At 42.7% G+C, this 17,211-nt stretch overlaps 3 protein-coding genes across 4 annotated transcripts in view; 1 reads left to right on the top strand and 2 right to left on the bottom strand.

The window, feature by feature from the left end:
* rin1b (Ras and Rab interactor 1b) overlaps positions 1-2,910 on the top strand; it is a 28,022-nt gene extending 25,112 nt beyond the window's left edge. For both annotated transcript variants that reach the window (XM_068728324.1, XM_068728325.1), the window contains one exon: positions 905-2,910. In XM_068728324.1, the coding sequence (XP_068584425.1) occupies positions 905-1,228 (324 nt within the window). In that variant the 3' untranslated portion in view covers positions 1,229-2,910. The remainder of the gene's footprint in view (positions 1-904) is intronic.
* Positions 2,911-3,357: 447 nt separating this feature from the next.
* Positions 3,358-8,082, bottom strand: zgc:101810 (uncharacterized protein LOC493612 homolog). The gene is made up of 9 exons (XM_068728326.1): positions 7,905-8,082; positions 6,828-6,938; positions 5,799-5,957; positions 5,394-5,523; positions 5,045-5,181; positions 4,800-4,949; positions 4,434-4,579; positions 4,203-4,335; positions 3,358-3,890 (listed from the first exon to the last, which is right to left on the bottom strand). The coding sequence occupies exons 1-9, from the start codon at positions 7,950-7,952 to the stop codon at positions 3,720-3,722; spliced, it is 1,185 nt and encodes a 394-aa protein (XP_068584427.1). The 5' UTR covers positions 7,953-8,082; the 3' UTR covers positions 3,358-3,719.
* Positions 8,083-10,798: 2,716 nt separating this feature from the next.
* Positions 10,799-13,042, bottom strand: six7 (SIX homeobox 7). Its single transcript, XM_068728289.1, has 3 exons — positions 12,635-13,042; positions 11,142-11,305; positions 10,799-11,006 (listed from the first exon to the last, which is right to left on the bottom strand). The coding sequence occupies exons 1-3, from the start codon at positions 13,040-13,042 to the stop codon at positions 10,799-10,801; spliced, it is 780 nt and encodes a 259-aa protein (XP_068584390.1).
* Positions 13,043-17,211: the final 4,169 nt, after the last annotated feature.

Here is a 17,211-nt window from a genome sequence, read left to right as displayed (position 1 = left end):
TGCATCTGTGTGTGTGTTTGGGGGGGGGGGGGGGGGGAGGAGGAGGGTGGGGGGGTTGTGGGGGGGGGGGGGGGGTAGTTGTGTGTGTGTGTCTGTGTGTGGCTGAGCAAGAGGATTCTCTCTGGTTTCTCAAGCTTGGATGTTTGGTGAAAGGACTGTGTTGCGTGTGTTTTCACTGTGTTCTAAGGAGAGCTGTGAGGGCGTCTGTAGGTGGCTCAATCTGACATTATATAAGAGCTCAGGTTAGGTCGCTGGTTAAGTGTTTGAAGAGTGGCAATTGTTTGAGAGGGACTCGTTAGTTGCGCGTTTGAGCGCTTTCTGTTCTTTTCTTCTTTCTTTCTTTCTTTCTTTTTTTTTGTTTTAAAGTTTGGATGCAAGTGTTGAGGGAAAACTTCACCGGAGCAACCAGGGGTAGAGCGAGCTTCGCGGATTACATGTGGTGAGCTCGGACGTGGACGCGCTCCGGTGGATTGATATCAATTTTTGTCAATGAAGCTGTAATGTTGCAACGGAGAAGAAAAGAGCAATTTCCCAAAGACGATTGTTCACACGAAGCTCCCGGACCCGCTGGTTGTGTGTGCGTGTGTGTGTGTGTGTGTGTGTGTGTGTGTGTGTGTGTGTGTGTGTGTGTGTGTGTGTGTGTGTGTGTGTGTGTGTGTGTGTGTGGGAAGCAGGAGCTTTGTTTTTAGAGAGAATGTCTTTTATGAGCATCATTTTGGCTCATTTATCACAGTGGATTATCAGCCTGTGTGCTCACACAGCTCTCTCTCTCCTCCCCCTCTTTTGCCCTCACTCCATAAGCCTCTTGACCTCTGTTTTGCATGAATACAGTACAGTATATATTCACTCTTCTCTCTCTCTCTCTCTCTCTCTCTCTCTCTCTCCCTCTCCTCCCTCCCTCCAGAGGTGCGTTCGGATACTGTTCCAGGACGGGGAGCGGAGCGCCGTGCGGACGTTGCAGTGGAGCGCCGGGGAGACGAGCCAGGCCCTGGCGCAGCTGTGCGCCGCCACTTTCGGAGTGTCCGACCCGCAGCAATACACCCTGTACTGGCGCAGCGGCGGCGAGATGAGGGCCCTGCCGCCTCAGGCCCAGCCCCAGGACCTGGCCGGCCACAGCGAGGGGGGGCCCTCGCTCTCCTACCTGAGGACCGACCACGACTTCAGCAAGATGCGGCGGCTCACCAGAGGTGGCGCCGTGGACCTGAGCGAGTCGGTGTGTGAGGAGTGAGTGGGAGGGAATGGAGGAAGGGAAGGGGGGGAGGAAGGAGGAAGGAGGAAGGAGGAGGAGGAGGAGGAGATGGATGGTTGCGCTCGCTTTCTCTCTCTCTCTCTCTTTCTCTCGCTCTCTCTTGTTCTGTCTCTTTTTTTTCTCTCCGGGCGGTGTGTTGTGTCTCGTCGGTGGGTTCAGGACTCGTTCAGCCCTTCTCCAGACCAGGAGCAGACCTTTAACGGTAAACTCTTTCCTAAAAAAAAAAGAAAAAAAAAGGACCAACAATGCCACGCACAGCAGGACCAACGGTTGTACTATGTACCACTCAGTGGCTGCGGGTGTAGAGGAGTGTACTACTATTTGTGACATGGAAAATGTGTAATAAATGGTTTTTGTTTTGTTATTTGAAACATGAACCCAGAGTTATACCGTGATAGGGATTACATCATTAAAAAAAAAGACGTGTGGAGGCTCAAATCCAAAGACAAATTCTGTGAGACTACTGTTGCCTGGAAACAAAAAATCACTTCCTGTACGCACACGAGAAGGCAAATTGTCCACCGTGGTGATGTAACCCTTTTCACAGTATAGTCCTGGGCAACAATCTAAAAGACACTTGGATGTTTTATTACTTGGATGGATACCACGTTGTTAAAGGTTGTTTTTTTTGTTTTTTTTCGGTGCCCCCCTGGAATACAGTTTGACAAAAAAAAAAAAAAAAAAAAAGGGTGAGATGTGTTATAGCCAAGACCAAACCTCAATACCAAAGTGACGAAACAGAGGATAACGAGAGGCCATTTTGTGATACAGCAGGTGTTTTACCTTGAAAGAAATGTCAAGCTTGAGGGAAAGCTTTTAAAATCAGCTGTTTATTTTTAGAGTCAACCACGGAGACAATTTTATTTTTTGCTTATTTTTAGTGCAGACTCTCCTCCCCGCTCGCGTATTTCTATTAAGCGTTGTTGGTTTTTTTGGCAGGTGGAGTAATGAGCGAGTAGGAGGGAAGTGACAAGAAAAGCATCGGCTCTCTTGTTTTTTTTTTGGTTTGTTTTTTTTAGTGTGAGAAAGCAACATCACATCGACGCACCGAGACAACCTGCGACAGATTTACTGAATGACTTGCGAATGTATTAAAACAACAACAACAACAAGTGTCAGACTTTAATCCCTTCACAACTGCATTCATTTCACGTTTCAAACTCACCGCTTTTTGAGTTCTACCGTTTCTCTTGGCCGTGCTGTAAAATAACGTCACAACCGGTCTGACCAAAAAACCAGGACCTCTCGGTGAACTGGTAGAATGTAAATGTCAAACGGCCTCCTGCTGCAAGTCATCACTATCAACGGACTGTTCTACTCAGTGTCATTATCGATTATCACGTCGTGTATTTTAAAACTAACTTTTAATTGTTCAACTTGTTGGGTAGATATCAAACCTAAGTATGGATTTTTCAACATATCTGGACTTTTTGAATCGGCTGAGGAGGTTCATTTTGAGGACTATGTGTTTTGAACATTATTGCATGCTTTTTTTTTTTCATTTAACGTGAAGGTTCTGCGAATGTGGTGCGCGTGAAGCATGTGTTCATTGTGAGAGCTCACTATTTCTTTTTCTTTTTTTTTTCAGTGTGAAAAAACACATTACTGTATTTTGTCAGGTAACTCAGTATCGCAATAAAAAAAAAATTGCAATATCTGTTCACAGTGTTCCGGTCAGTTTGGTTTTGTAGTGGGATTGTGAACGTTGCGATCGGATGTCTTAAACCAAGTCAACCACCAGATGGAAGCAAACATCCTTTTACTCCTGACTTCAAACCACCGGCACCCTCAGGTGTGCTGCTTATTCAAGAGTTGTGAATATTTTGGGTCTTTACTCCAGCTTTAAACAAATCAAAGAAAGAACTGCTCACTTTTCACACGAGACTTATTTAGCATGTTTGATCAAATTTATTTAAAAGTTGGTAAAAAAAAAAGCCCTCAAACATCTGAGGAATCAAATACTGATTTTGCCCAAATGCAAAGAAAATATAATCTTATGAGTGATTTCAATGAGCTGGAGAGCTACTTTGTTCTTCTAGTCTAGTCTGACAGGTTTATGATTATTTACCATTTAAAACATTTCACATTTTCTACATCAGTCAGTGGCGTTTCCCAGCATACATTAACATAACTTTCCTATTGTTTCCCGTAGCCTTTCACAAAGCACAATATGGAGTTGCACTTTTTCATTGGACGCAACAAAAATATTTTCATTCTGGGGAGACGTTTATGCGCATAATTTCAACATTCTGATATATGATTTGCTGTTATAAAACCTCAGCTCAGCCGCAGCTAACGGCTATTTGTTAAACCAATTCATCTTTTAAATATTTTTGGGATGAAGGAATGAAGGAGCGCCATTTTCATCCAGCATGCCAGGCTATAAGAGGTGAGACGTTGATATAAAAAGCTGAAATATCTGAGTGATGTTGTTTTTTTTCTTCCCGTTTACAAGTTGTACTTTTTTTTTTTATCTGATTCCACCTCCCAGCTTCTGCAGCACTCCCAGGCCTTTCTCCTCGTAGTCTGCCCGGCTCAGCCAGAAGGAGTCCTTGTCTTTCATGATGTTGGCGAGCACCGCGCCGCCCAGGAACACCATGTGTTTACGCCGGGGAGGGTCCTCGATGCGGATCCGAAACTTCTACGCAGGTGAGGAAAAAGGGAGCGGAGAGGTCATTGAACCTTTGTGACCTCTCTATCTCCAGAACAAGTGGACCACAAGATTGCTTTGTCAAATGCAACTATCAATGTCAATGTAACATTAATTCAAATAATGGAAAATGTTTCATGCAAAGGTATTGTAGAGATATTAAAAGTTGTAAACGATAACCTTATATAACATTGTGGTGCTGCTGTGTTTTAATCAATAAACAGATTATCTCCCCAGCTGTGTCTCCACTGCATCATTCTCCAGTAGAGCAGACATATTGTCAGTGGATGCTAAAGCTCTTACTGATAGTTTCTCAGTGTCTCCGTCCAGCACCCTCTCCAGGTAGAGCTGCTTGATCTCTCTCTCTAGTCTGGATGGAAGTCCCGGGTACATGGTGGTCCCTCCTGACAGAACGATGTGCTTATAGAAGTCTGCCCTGCACAGAGAAAACAAAAGATGGGACAGTGACTTGTCTGCGTCCCCCGTGTGTCTTCTTCAGGGCGTCGGTGCAGACGGCAGTGAGGAGACTCAGACCTGAGGTCGATGTCTGCAGCCTGGATGGTGTTAAACAGCAGCTCCGCCACCCCTGCTCCCTCCACGTTAATGAGGTGAGGCTGGAAGAGAGCCTCGGGGGCCCCGAACCTCTCTCCACCCACCTTCACCTGCCGGCCGTCAGGGAGCTGCACCACAGAGAGGAAGCAACTTTAGCTTTGTGGGGGAAAAAAACAAAATGGCAGCAGCGTGCCACAATGTCTTTTCTTACACAGCATCAAAACAATGTTTTTAAATTCTTCTTATGGTGACATTAAAAGATTGTTTTGATATTTGGGAAAATACACTTGAATATGCTTTAGATTCCTTAAATTAAAATTGCCTTCCTGGGATTTAGTTCTTCCATACCGTGAACGTCTCCACCAGGTAGGTGGTCTCTTCGGCCAGGCGCTGCTCCTGCTCGATGTTGTATCCCACATAGCAGAGCTCCTCCTTCAACAGACGCACAGTCTCAAAGTCGGCCGTGTGGTTGAAGGCGTAACCTCGGAGGAGCAGGAGCTGATGGCGGGAAGACAAAAAGGTGAGTGGTTTTGTCCCTTTTTGTCTTTTATGCATCTTTCCCCTCATGTTGAGCTGAGGGACTCCCGGCTCACCTTGATGAGGTACCGCGTGATGTCCCGTCCAGCGATGTCCAGCCGGCGTGTGAGGTGGGGTAAAGAAAAGCCCTCATACACGGGACAGATGTGGGTGACACCGTCCCCCGAGTCGAGGACCACACCGGTCAGCAAACCTGTAGACAGGATCAATTCCCAAAAGATCATTTTAATGAAACATTTCCAATAATCCTGGAGGTCTGACAGAACAGAAAAGCTAGAAATTAGATTTATTGTGTCTGTTTTTAAACACTGAAACCCTCCATTGTTACAGTTTGCTCTCAGACACAACAACTCAAGATCAAAAGGTTACTACTATATTGATCTGTGATTGGACTTGATGTCTCACCCTGAGCATACAGCGTGAGCACAGCCTGAATTGCCACATAAATGCCGTGGAACTGGTACTTCTCAAACATGACCTCCGTTATCTTCTCCCGGTTCTTGGTGGGGTTCATCGGCGGCTCGGTCAGCAGGATCTTCAGGAAGAGACAAATACAATACAAACTGAGGGAATTCAAGCGTACGTTTTTAATTCTATGTTGCAGAAAGAGAGAATAATCCTGTAATACAGAACATACAAAAGTAGAATTCATTACAATAAGGTTTCTTTGTTTTGTTGCTTTGATGTGATGCTACAATAAACGGTTACCACTGAGCTTTATTCTAAAAGCTGCACACAACATTTAGCAACTCAAACATTTTGCAAGGAAACTTGTCAATAGAGTACAACATCTGCCCAGCTGCGTTCTACCTTGCATTCTGACGGGTTGATGTCCAGGCGGTTGGCGCCGAAGGTGTAGTCCCACAGGTGGAGCATGTCTTCCCAGCTGCGCACCATGCCGTTCTCCATCGGGTAGGACACCTCCAGCATGGAGCGGCACTCGCTGGCCTCATCGCCCACCATCAGGTCCTGGTGGGAGAGAGCAGCAGGAGTTCAGCAACGGGATGAGGGCTGACCTTTCTGTTAAATGCCTGTTTATTTACCTTTGTAGGAATACAGGATTAGTTTCATTTTCTTATGGATAGGGGAAAGTTGTAATGTGTGCACTGTACAGTTAGTCTGCGATTGTTGTGTTGGCCTTGCTTTGTTGATGAGGACTTGGTATTGTTTCTAAAAATTAATTCCTGATACCTTAATTTAGGCACAGATGCCGTATATTGGGGAACGTATACATAAATGGATGTATACCTTGCAACCTTGCAAGAACTTGGTCAGAATACAGTATTTAAATCAGGTTATATATGATCAAAGGATAACCAGACTAAGAATTAGTGCTCAAAACGTTTTAAGCTTTCAGCATATCTTACTTGGATGGGAGGAGGAATGTGTATTTTACCAAAAACAGACAGACAACTATCTTGTGAACAATGATGTCTTTGTTTTGACTCTGCTGTGGATCATGAAATGAAGCCAACGTGCCCTCTGCACTCCTGCTCCACAAAATGTCCCGTGGGGATTACGAGGAGTAGAAGTCTGAGCGCTCTGCACAGCCTCAGGTTACGTGAGCATACCAACTTAACTGTGTCTTACGGGCAGCTAACAGGTGTACAGATCTAAGACACGTTGATACGTTTGAGCTGCGAGGTAAGAGGAGCTAGAGGAGAGGAGGTAGGTCAGGTGTTTAATTAGCTTAACAAGTCTCATAGCGTGTGTTCAGACTTACCAGGCAGGCATTCCCTTCGCTTTAACCAGAATACAACCACATGGAGTTGGTGTTAATAATAGACAAAACAGAAGATTGAACGGGGAAAATATGCAAAGACATTAAAGTAATCCCACCTTTATCTCAATGTTGCCCACTTTGGTGTTTGATCGTATGATTGGTCGACCCACCATGGCAGGGAAGATGTGGTCGGGGAAGTTGGATCCGGCGAAGCCACACTTGACAAACTGGGGAGAGATGTGAAACAAACGTGGACTTTTTTTTTTTTGTGTGTGTGAATAAAGTTCTCGCTTTTGTATACGTTAACTGAAACTGAGAGTTTGTTTTGGTGTAGCCATAGATTGATGCCTCACATTAATTGTACTCCGGCTCTAAAGCCATTTGGAATGGATCATTTCCATTCACGAATCAATTCCATTCAGTTTAATCCGGCTTAATCCGTCTGTCCCAGAGTGTATTATTGTGATGCATTCACCAGATTATTCATCAGAACATGTAAATGCAATTTCATTACATTTTTAAAAGCATGTGTAATAACTCATTTGGCAAGCATAAGTATATTGTTGCATTGCTTTTAAATGGCCTGCTGCTTCTCTGCCTGTCATGACTACACCTCATACCGTAGTGTCTCAACTTGTCTTTGTGGCCGTGGACACATTCCTTAGCCTGAAGGGGTGAAATGCATTCCAAAGAGAGGCAAAAGAAATAGGACGCAACCAGCTTCTGATTGCAGGTACGGTTCATTACTCACGTTTGCCCTCACATATGTCAGTATTTACATGACACAACACAGTATTGAAGAGCCACTCCGGCTGTTTTAGTGTCTCAAATCTCTCTTCCTGCTTTTCATCCAATTGCTGCTCAGTTCAAAGCATCACTACCATGTATGGCTGCGTGTGCACATACAGAGGCAGAGTGACAAGTCCAGACAGATGTGGAATCAGGCTGCAGTATGAACACAGATTCACACCCTTCAGATGTCAACCATTGCATCCAGAAGTAAACGTTTACCCTCTTAGAGCAGCCACTTTCAAATAAAGCAGATGTTTAACACAGCTGCTGTAGGTTTGCATGAGACATTTTTTGACGAAAACACTAAAAGTCACTGGAAAAGAAAAAAGACCATAGTCGGTGATGTTAATAAATAGATAAATAATATTGGGTAACGGCATACAATACAGTTCTTGACTTACCCCTGTCCCATTGTCACAGACCACCACTTTTCTCCCCATGCTGTCCATGCTTAAACTAATACAGCTCAATATATTCCCTCCTGTCAGGACAGGAGTTTCACTAACAAATTACAAATCCAAGACTATAATGCATGAATTTAGGAGTGACTACAACTGACAGGTAAGCAGAAGTCTTCTTGCTGCTCCTACCAGCGTGGGCGGGATCACTGAATGGGCGGACACCCATTTTCTGTGATCAGGAAAGAGGGGAAGGACCTACGCTTCACTTTTTTGAGGCACACAGGTAGCTTTCTTTTGAATGAGGCAAATCATTTTAAAACAACAAAAAAATAACATTTTGGTCCATTTATTGTGTAAATGTCCATAGTCTGCCCACTACTGGTGAGACATGTCGCTGCATCTGTTCACTGTAACTATTTAACACTGGAAATAATACTTTTATTGTATCTTATTATACTATCAAACTCATGTGTCTTTTTATGGAATATTCCACATTTAAAAGTCAAGAATAGAATAATTTAAAGCTATACTGCAGACTGCTGTTGGTAGACCTTGAAAGTTTCCTCTTCCTTGAGGAATGTAGCCTATAAATAGTAGAAAACATAAAAATTGTATACTTCAGAACAAATGTTCTTTCATTATGATGTGATGAAATAAAAAAAAGAATCACTATATCTTATCTTGTTCTGTTTATTTATATATTTCACATAGAATTGTTAATTTATTATTTTAATTTGTTGTTGTTATTTTAAATTATTACATTTTTAAACTTTTGTCACTCTAGGAAACTTTCTGTATTTTGAATTGTGTCACTGATAATAGCAGTAGTCTAATAATAATCCTTCTTTAGTTTCATTCAACATCACGTTAGTTTTGTGCCTCCTAATAGAATAACGGCCCCTCAGAGACACTCGATGACGTCGTTCTGCCGCCGTGTTTTCTACCGTTAACTAACCGAAGTTATGTCACTTCCGGCCGCCATCTTTGTTTGGTTTTAGGAGACAATTGCAACTCGTGAACAGGTAAAAAAACATTCTAAATTGTGCAGCAGAGAGAATATTTGTCGTTTAAGCTGGGTAGAAGACTCTTCTGGGATTCTGGGAATGTCCTCAAAACATTAGTAGGTGTTCGTTTTGTGTGACTTGTATATTATTTAATAGAAAAACATGCCAGTAGTTTTAAAGGTTTGGGATAAAACCACTCTATCCTACCTAAATGTACCCTACAACAGACTAGCTAGCTGCTAAGCAATGCTATCGCTAGCTGGTGAACATAGTGGAGTATTTAGCAGCTTAAGAAACATCATATTTTCCTCAGGAGACTAAATTGAACCAAAATGAGGGTGAATAGTGGACTTACATACATTAGGTGGATTTACCAATGTTGCTGTTGGATGTAAAAAATAATTTGCTAACATGCTAATATGTGAATGTGGTGTTTTAGCTTATTTTGCACATAACCACAGGTGGCATCACTGTCTGTAATTATACTATATTGGGATTTAACACTTAATCTCAAAATCTTAAAAAATAACTAAAACTTTTCCAGTGAAACGTAAATCAATGTAAGGATTGTTTCAACAATAGTAATAGCTACATAATCCCTTAAAATGTTGGGCGGTTGACGCACCTATATTAGCTTATATTGACAAGATATGAAACATTTTTGTCTTTTATCATTGGTGGTTCATCAAGCAAATTTGGGGACTCTCCCTCGGTTAAAGTGAAGCCAACGTTGTACTGAATGTATGCATACATGAACTGTGTGTGGCCTATAACTCAACACAGGTTTGAACTCATAAATACAGCGAGTCAGTATAACTTTGGATAAAAATAGGTTCATTTATTTACATAAAACATTTACAAAATACATCTTTTCATTGCAGTAATGTGTTATGAGAAGTGATGGTTGTAAAAAAAAAAAAAAAGACAGCAAACAGGCCTTTGAGTGTGTCTCTCCGACACAAGGACACATTCGTATCCTGACCGGGTCTCACTGTTCTCGAATGTAACAGGCACATTGAGTTAAGACCGACTAGTGCTTTACATTCTCGCTGTCTCGTCTTTTTCTGTTTCAGCTCCTGCAGGAATTCATCAGAGCAGCTCAGGAGCGTTTACAAACCTACGCATTTTAAACGGTAAACAAAAGAGGAGTGAACAGGTAAAACACAGCTTTGTAACACAATGGTTTTTTTGTATTTTAAGCGGCGCATTTGCATCGTTACTTACATAAAGTCGTTCTAAACTTATGCTATTAATTGTTTTTTTTTTGCATTGTAAAAGAGTGATGCCCTTAGTTTGTTTTTAAGGCAGTGAAATGTGTTTGATTGGTCTGTCACTATGTTTACATGCCATTATAGCAAGATGGTTAAAGTTGACGTTGTTTGCCTGCACCATTTTTGTAATAGTGCAATTTAAAAAGGTACATTTTGGAGATTTATTCAAACTGTATCGCTGTAGTCGGACGATAATACAGTTATTAATGTGCATGTAAATGTAGTGACGTATAGTAAAAGCCTACCCAAGGCATTGTTCATTGTGTCCTCACAATTTCCATACAAATGAGTTATGTAGCTTAGATAATGACTATTATAAAATGATCTATCCAAACCAAAAGTATCAAAAACCTGAAATGTTATGACTCACATTATCTAAAGACCATGCTCAGCAGTGAACTAATTCATTTAACAGTCGCAGTCGTGTGCCATGGTGCTTTTTTTTAAGTGCTCGTTGTTTTTGCATATCATTGCCTCACAATGTCCACTCACGGCCTCCTCCTCCTCCCTCTGAGAACACCTCGGTGTTTCAGCCACGGCCGGTTTAAACGTCTTTGTCTGGGTCCGATGATGGACGCTGCTCTCGCCCCTCCGCGGGGAACGAGAGTCTCGATCCGTCTCAAGACTCGAACTCGCTGTCGCTGCTGACGGAGATCTCCGGAGTGGAGGCTCCCGTTCCTCGCCGCTCGTCCGTGCTGCAGTCGCTGGCCTCCGGGCTGCCCAGGTGGCGAGGAGAGGGAGGCAACAAGTGGCCGTGATGGCGGCGGTCCTGGAGGGAGCCGTCGGGTGAGCTCCCAGAGGGCAAGAGGGAGGAATCCTGCTGCATTCTGGGTGGAGGGAGAGATGAGAGACGTGAGTTGGGGCTTAACGGTGCATGTGCTGGAGCTACTCTTCGGGCAGATGTTAGTATTCATTGCATTACATTGGAATGAACCAATAACCAGGCGTCACTGTTGACATACCTGTTCTTTGCGGACGCAGCGCGGTCTCTTTGCCGGCGGTTCTTGAACCAGTTGCCGACCTGTGTGGGTGTGAGTCCCGTGGCCTGGGCCAAGTGGCGCTTCCTGGACGGGTTGGGGTACGGGTCTTGAAGGTACCACTCTCTCAACAAGCTGCGAGTCCTTTCCTGGAGAACACACAGAAATACATGGAATATTTAGGCTGCCGTTCATTAATCTTATGTTCTATTATCTCCTGTTAAGAAGACAATACAACCAACGCTCTATTAGCATGGAATATCACTTTGATAAGACACCTTTACGTTGTTTAAATATCATCCTATTATGCCGCAATAATCTCATATGATGCTCAGTGTAATCACATTAGACTGGCTTTATTAATACACTAGATTATTGGAAGTATACATAACAATTTATAGCCACTAAATTGGATCATGTTAAGGGGCTTAATAGGCTATCCCTCCTGAGGTTTGGAATTAAAGATTAACTATGAACAATACTTCACCCTGCCACATGAGGGAGATCACACACATAAACACACAGCTTAATCTTTGAATCCTTAAAGTTAAGTCCTCCCTTGTGACATTTAACAGAGCATCATAACAGGTATCATAACTTAAAGACAATCGATTTGCTTCCAAAAGACCCACTAATGATCTCATGGCACTAACAATAATAATATTCAGTGTTTCTGTATATTTCTGTATACACATCAGCAGTCTGCAGGCGATGGAAGTGAAAAGTTCAACATGGAATGAATGTTTATATATTGGCTCCTTACAAATAAGACTAAACTCTAACGGACCCTGCAGAAAGGTTCGCACGGTAAATGTAACGGCAGCGAAAAGACAACATGAAAAGAAGAAGAAAATGATGCTGAAGTGACTATTTTAAATAAAAAACAGGTCAATAAAAGGCTGTGTGACATCATATAAAGTTGGTGTACGATATATGAGACAAATATATGACAAAACAAATGAAGTATTCACTTATGGATTTACAAATTACAAGTTCCAAAACTACTAATTTGCATCTTTAGGAGCCGTAATCTAACCCTGTTTGTCGGCGTATCAAAGCCCGGATGTCCTGGTCAGAAAGTATTTGTCCAGATTCGAATGAGACTTTCTGATCTTGTAACAGGCCTCCATGACTAAAGTAGCGGAGTAGACTTCACGGCAGAAGGCAGAGGGATAACCACAGCTCTGGATATTATCATCTTAAGAGCTCAAAGACCAGGCTGCTCGATGCAGCAGGTTAAAAATCACCTTTAGAGAGCTGCTGGTGGTCTCGTTTACAATGTTACGGTGCACTTTCCTACAGTCTGAATGCACGTTATTTATCATGTTTATCATATGATGCTGGAGGTCCGAATCAGCGACTGATCAAAATCATTTTTGCCCAAAGTAGAGGGGACACGTGGGGTTTGTACCGGGGCTCAAACTTCATCGCCCTGTCACCGGCAGCCGTGTGAACGCGTACCGTTACTTTGAGTTTACCTTAAAGCAGTGCGTCTTCTGCTCGCCGTCCCAGATGGTGCGCGGCAGGGGGAACTTCTTGCGGATCCGGTACTTCTCCACCGGGCCCAGCGGCCGCCCGCGCAGCCTCTCCGCCTCTCGGTAGTGCGCGTCCAGCCACAGGTCCTGGAGCTTGGCGTGCGACTCGCGCGTGAACCGGTGGCTCTGGAGGATCTGGTAAAGACCCTCGAAGTTCCCCCCGTGGAAGGCGACCAGCGCTCGCGCTCGCATCACGGACTCGTGTCGGTTGAGCGCCTCCGCGGCGGAGCCGGGCACGGCCGCCGGCAGGGACCACAGGAACCTGCCGAGGCGCTCGATGTCCCCGGTCTCCTCCAAGTTCTCGCACACCCGAGCGACCTGGTCCGGCGTGAACATCGGCAGTGGGAACATCTCGTCTAGGTGCTGTTTCTCCCTCCGCCCCAGTAGCTCACCGAAGAAGCTCTGAAATGTTCGCGAGGCGCATGAAGTGTTGTGTCCAACCGTGCGTAACGCTCCGTGCGCAACGCTGCCTCTTTTTTTCCCCTCTTTTCCCAAGATGATGGCGAGATTATTGACACTTGCAGCATCTATCCGCCGTCTCTCTTAAGTAGCCGAGTTCTTTCCCGGTATTTGGGCAAATGTTTCAGAGAAGCTGGTGCGCAACGGTGGCGGCAAGCTAAATAAAGAAAGAAGACAAGGAGTCAACCTGTATTTATAGCGAGATACAATTAGCATCTCTGTAGTTGTTTTGAGAAGGATTATGCGTCCGGGCCATTAGCCTCTTAGTGGGGGGTAGTGTGTACAGAGGTGACTGGCTGATCAGCTTGTTTGGCTTATAGCCCGAGGATACATTGACTGCAGGGATGACTGCAGTGAGCAAACAAGCGGGGATAGGTTATTTGATGACGGATCTGGTGGAGATGCAGCACATGATGAGGGGAGAGGAGATGTGGAGCGAGAGAAAACCGCTCCACGCAGAAAGCCAAGAAACGAGGTCATCCATACTTTTAGGAATGAATGAAAACTTTAACGTGGTAATGAGGAATAGTTAAGCCCGCACACTCGGACGGCACAATTACATCATGGGGTCATGGTCATGAAAATCTGTATCACATGGTGCCTGGACATTTGGCCCGAGAAGACACGTCGGGGGACACAAAGCTGCCATCCCTCGACCGGCTAATACCCACGTAATTAAAAGAGATACGGTTCAAGCTATAATTCATCCTCGGCGACCTCTCGCCAGGACAAGGCATAATAAAAACGCCAGACATCGATGTATGGAGGAGCAACTCCGGGACAGGGAATTAATGATCCGCTGCCCGGTTCAATCCCTCTGATCTCAGTAGCTCATTAATCAGTCTTAGGATCATTTTCTTATTAATCAGGTTAAGGATCCTGTCTGCATCTGCCAACTGCAATACAACCACGTTACACTTCATTTGCAGCTGAGAGGAATATATATATATATATATATATATATATATATATATATATATATATATATATATATATATATATATATATATATATATATATATATACACACACACACACACACACACACACACACACACACAGTTTGTGTCCCTTTGCCAAGCATCAGTGGACCAAGGCCTGAATGTTATAGGTTATAGATATTAAATTAGCAATTTAAGTTAAAGCCTAAAACAAACGGCGCTGAAGGCAGACATAGATTCATTAATCCCTGGAGCACATATGAGGCTTTGCATAAAGGTTGCAGTCAGGTGAAGGATCATCTGGTTTAATATAAGGTGAAGTGGCTTAAAATCCGTCTACAGATCTGTCTAGGATACAGATAATATCTGTGAACATCAGGTTGTGTTGTTGGGATCAATACTAAACGATACGTTTCAATAATTCCTCCCAACGAAGACGGTTTGTGTCATCTTAAATATCGTACTTTTTTAGTGCTTTAACTTGTTGTTAATCTTTTGGAGAAGCAAATTATCATCTATGAATGCACATATAGAATAAAAAGAAATGGAAGAAAAGGAAATGAGAACAATATGAATCTGATGAATTGTTTTTATTAATTTGGAAAAAAGTATTAAAACATAAATTCCATATGTGCATCAAGTAAGGAGTCATCTTAAGACTTATACTCGGGACACATTTTAGTTTTTTATTCTTAAATATTTACTGATGAAACACCAGAAGATGCTACATGTCAACTATTGTCCCTGAATGGATGTCAAGCATTACAATTGTTTTCGTCCTTTAATTAAGCAAAATAAAAGTTTATTCAGTCTCATTAAGCAAGTTTTTCCCCCCAAATAGTGATTCTCAACATTGTACAGTGTAGTTATGACTGAGGCTTCATCATCTCTTTTTTTGACATTTTGTCAAAGCCACAGCTTTAGAACAGACCCTCCATTACCCATTTATGAATTATAGTAAAATAATAGAAAAGTTAGTTGTAAACTTGTTTAGTCAGAAATCAAACTAATATATATTTAAAATGTAATGTTGTATCACTGTAAAATGATTTTACTTACTCTTTAATATATATATATATATATATATATATATATATATATATATTTATTTATATATATATATATATATATATATATATATGTTGCTTTCTGACAAACATTACAATCTACCACAAGTTACAACAATGTAAAACAGAAACCCAAAGATATTTAATTCACAATAATATAAGAAAAAAAGTAGAAAATGCTGTTGTTTGAGCAGCTGAGATGAGCAAATATGTACGAGATAAATCACTGTAAGCAGTTAAATCAATCATCAGAATTGACACTAGTTAATTCACAGTCAACTAGAGATGCTGTTCAGTGGAGTTTAGGGTATAGAAAGCGTATAGAATTACTTTATAAGCAGTCGGCAATCATTTGATACGTGTTAGAGCCTAAATCTAGATTAACATACCAGGTGGGATTGGTAAACTAATGCAAAGGGTGTATGCGTGTGTGTGTGTGTGTGTGTGTGTGTGTGTGTGTGTGTGTGTGTGTGTGTGTGTGTGTGTGTGTGTGTGTGTGTGTGTGTGTGTGTGTGTGTGTGTCCGCCAGCCAGCCAGCCACACTCTTTGGCACAGAAGGGGAGAAATGAGCTCAGTGAAGATCATGCTCACAGTTAATGTAACCCCTCCAAGTTTCAGACACTCTGCGCCCCTGACCACCACCGCCACACTTACTCACACACACACACACACACACACACACACACACACACACACACACACACACACACACACACACACACACCTTCAGTACAAGAAATCCCCACCAACCCAATCTGTTTAACACTTTGAGAGCAGACTGAATCAAAATCTGCTTAAGCGCTCCCAATCCGTTGGAGCGGGATGAATGATAAGATGATGATGGGATGAACTGATTACATACGTGTTTGTAGAAGGGGGGGGGGGGTCATATATACACATCACATCTTATACTTTATATCTCTGTAAAATAGAACATCTTGACATCACCGATCATGCTTTTGTCACTCCTGCTCTCAATCATTATTAAGAATTATAGTGATTTAAATGTGTCACTTCACGGCCGTTTATATCCTGTATATTTTTCCTTTATGTCACATAGTGGCCATAGTTTTTTGGACAGCACAGCCACTCTAATTATACTCGTCTGGAACAATTTCAGACAGACTTTTATTTTGAAATTGGTACCCAAAAAAATGTATATTCTGTTGTCCTTTTTAAAATGTCATTTTATTCAAACTAATGAATAAAATGAATAGCTCCTATAAAGGCTTTGGAGAGGCATCCTTTAAAGGGAAGCACTCAGGAAGTTCAACTTTATCTCTACATGTAACAGTCCTGAGTCATCCAAGCCAGAGATAATCCATCTCCATCCAACAAGCCCACAAACAATAAAATGCTAATTTCCACTGTCACTTCACAGAAAGGGTTCTCTGTTATCTGTGTGTTTGGGTTCCCTCCATCAAGCAGGAGAGTAGACCTGGAAGGCCCAGGTTGCTCGTAGACGTGACGGTGTTTGTGTGTCTGTTGCCGTTTTCCTACTTCAGGAGGTGAACGCCTGATCCAGAGGCCGGACTGAGCCGACGCCTTTAAAGCTACCGCTGCGTTCAGGTTGCTCCTCGTCAACTCGTCCGGTGAGAGACTCTTCATGGCTGGATGTGTTGCTCTCTGTCTGAAAGAAGGAATGACATTTTATCGAATTCAACTTCCAGTTTCATTATAGAGTAATAATAATAATAATAACACTTTTATCTTCAGTAGATCTAAACCTTTAGTTCCATTGAATGTGTGTCACTGTTTAACTGTGTTTTAATTTAAGAACAAACTGGAGAACGTGTAAAACTTGGTAGCAACTACAAATTAATGTACACACACACACACACACACACACACACACACACACACACACACACACACACACACACACACACACACACACACTGCCTCATTGGCTGGACCTATAGATGGTGGAACCCCACTTGGCATAATTAATTAGAGGCTTAACCAGAAGCCTCCTGCTTAAAAAAATGACCTGTTGATTTTGCCAACAGGCAAAGCGGGGGGGGGGGGCATGCTGTGTGTGTGTGTGTGTGTG

This window comes from Cebidichthys violaceus, unplaced genomic scaffold (assembly GCF_023349555.1).
Source record: "Cebidichthys violaceus isolate CVI_PGR_0920_01 unplaced genomic scaffold, fCebVio1.0.p SCAF_41, whole genome shotgun sequence".
In the NCBI taxonomy this organism is placed as follows: domain Eukaryota; kingdom Metazoa; phylum Chordata; class Actinopteri; order Perciformes; family Stichaeidae; genus Cebidichthys; species Cebidichthys violaceus.
This window is presented reverse-complemented; position numbering and strand designations above follow the sequence as displayed.

Excerpts from the sequence above, each read along its gene's own strand:
- zgc:101810 (XM_068728326.1), bottom strand. The coding sequence starts at position 7,952 with ATGGACAGCATGGGGAGAAAAGTGGTGGTCTGTGACAATGGGACAGGG. Across the intron at positions 6,939-7,904 it reads TCTGTGACAATGGGACAGGG|TTTGTCAAGTGTGGCTTCGC; the intron begins GTAAGTCAAGAA and ends ATCTCTCCCCAG. Across the intron at positions 4,336-4,433 it reads GCTGCAGACATCGACCTCAG|GGCAGACTTCTATAAGCACA; the intron begins GTCTGAGTCTCC and ends TTCTCTGTGCAG.
- six7 (XM_068728289.1), bottom strand. The coding sequence starts at position 13,042 with ATGTTCCCACTGCCGATGTTCACGCCGGACCAGGTCGCTCGGGTGTGC. Across the intron at positions 11,306-12,634 it reads AGAAGACGCACTGCTTTAAG|GAAAGGACTCGCAGCTTGTT; the intron begins GTAAACTCAAAG and ends TGTGTTCTCCAG. Across the intron at positions 11,007-11,141 it reads GCTGCGTCCGCAAAGAACAG|AATGCAGCAGGATTCCTCCC; the intron begins GTATGTCAACAG and ends CCCTCCACCCAG.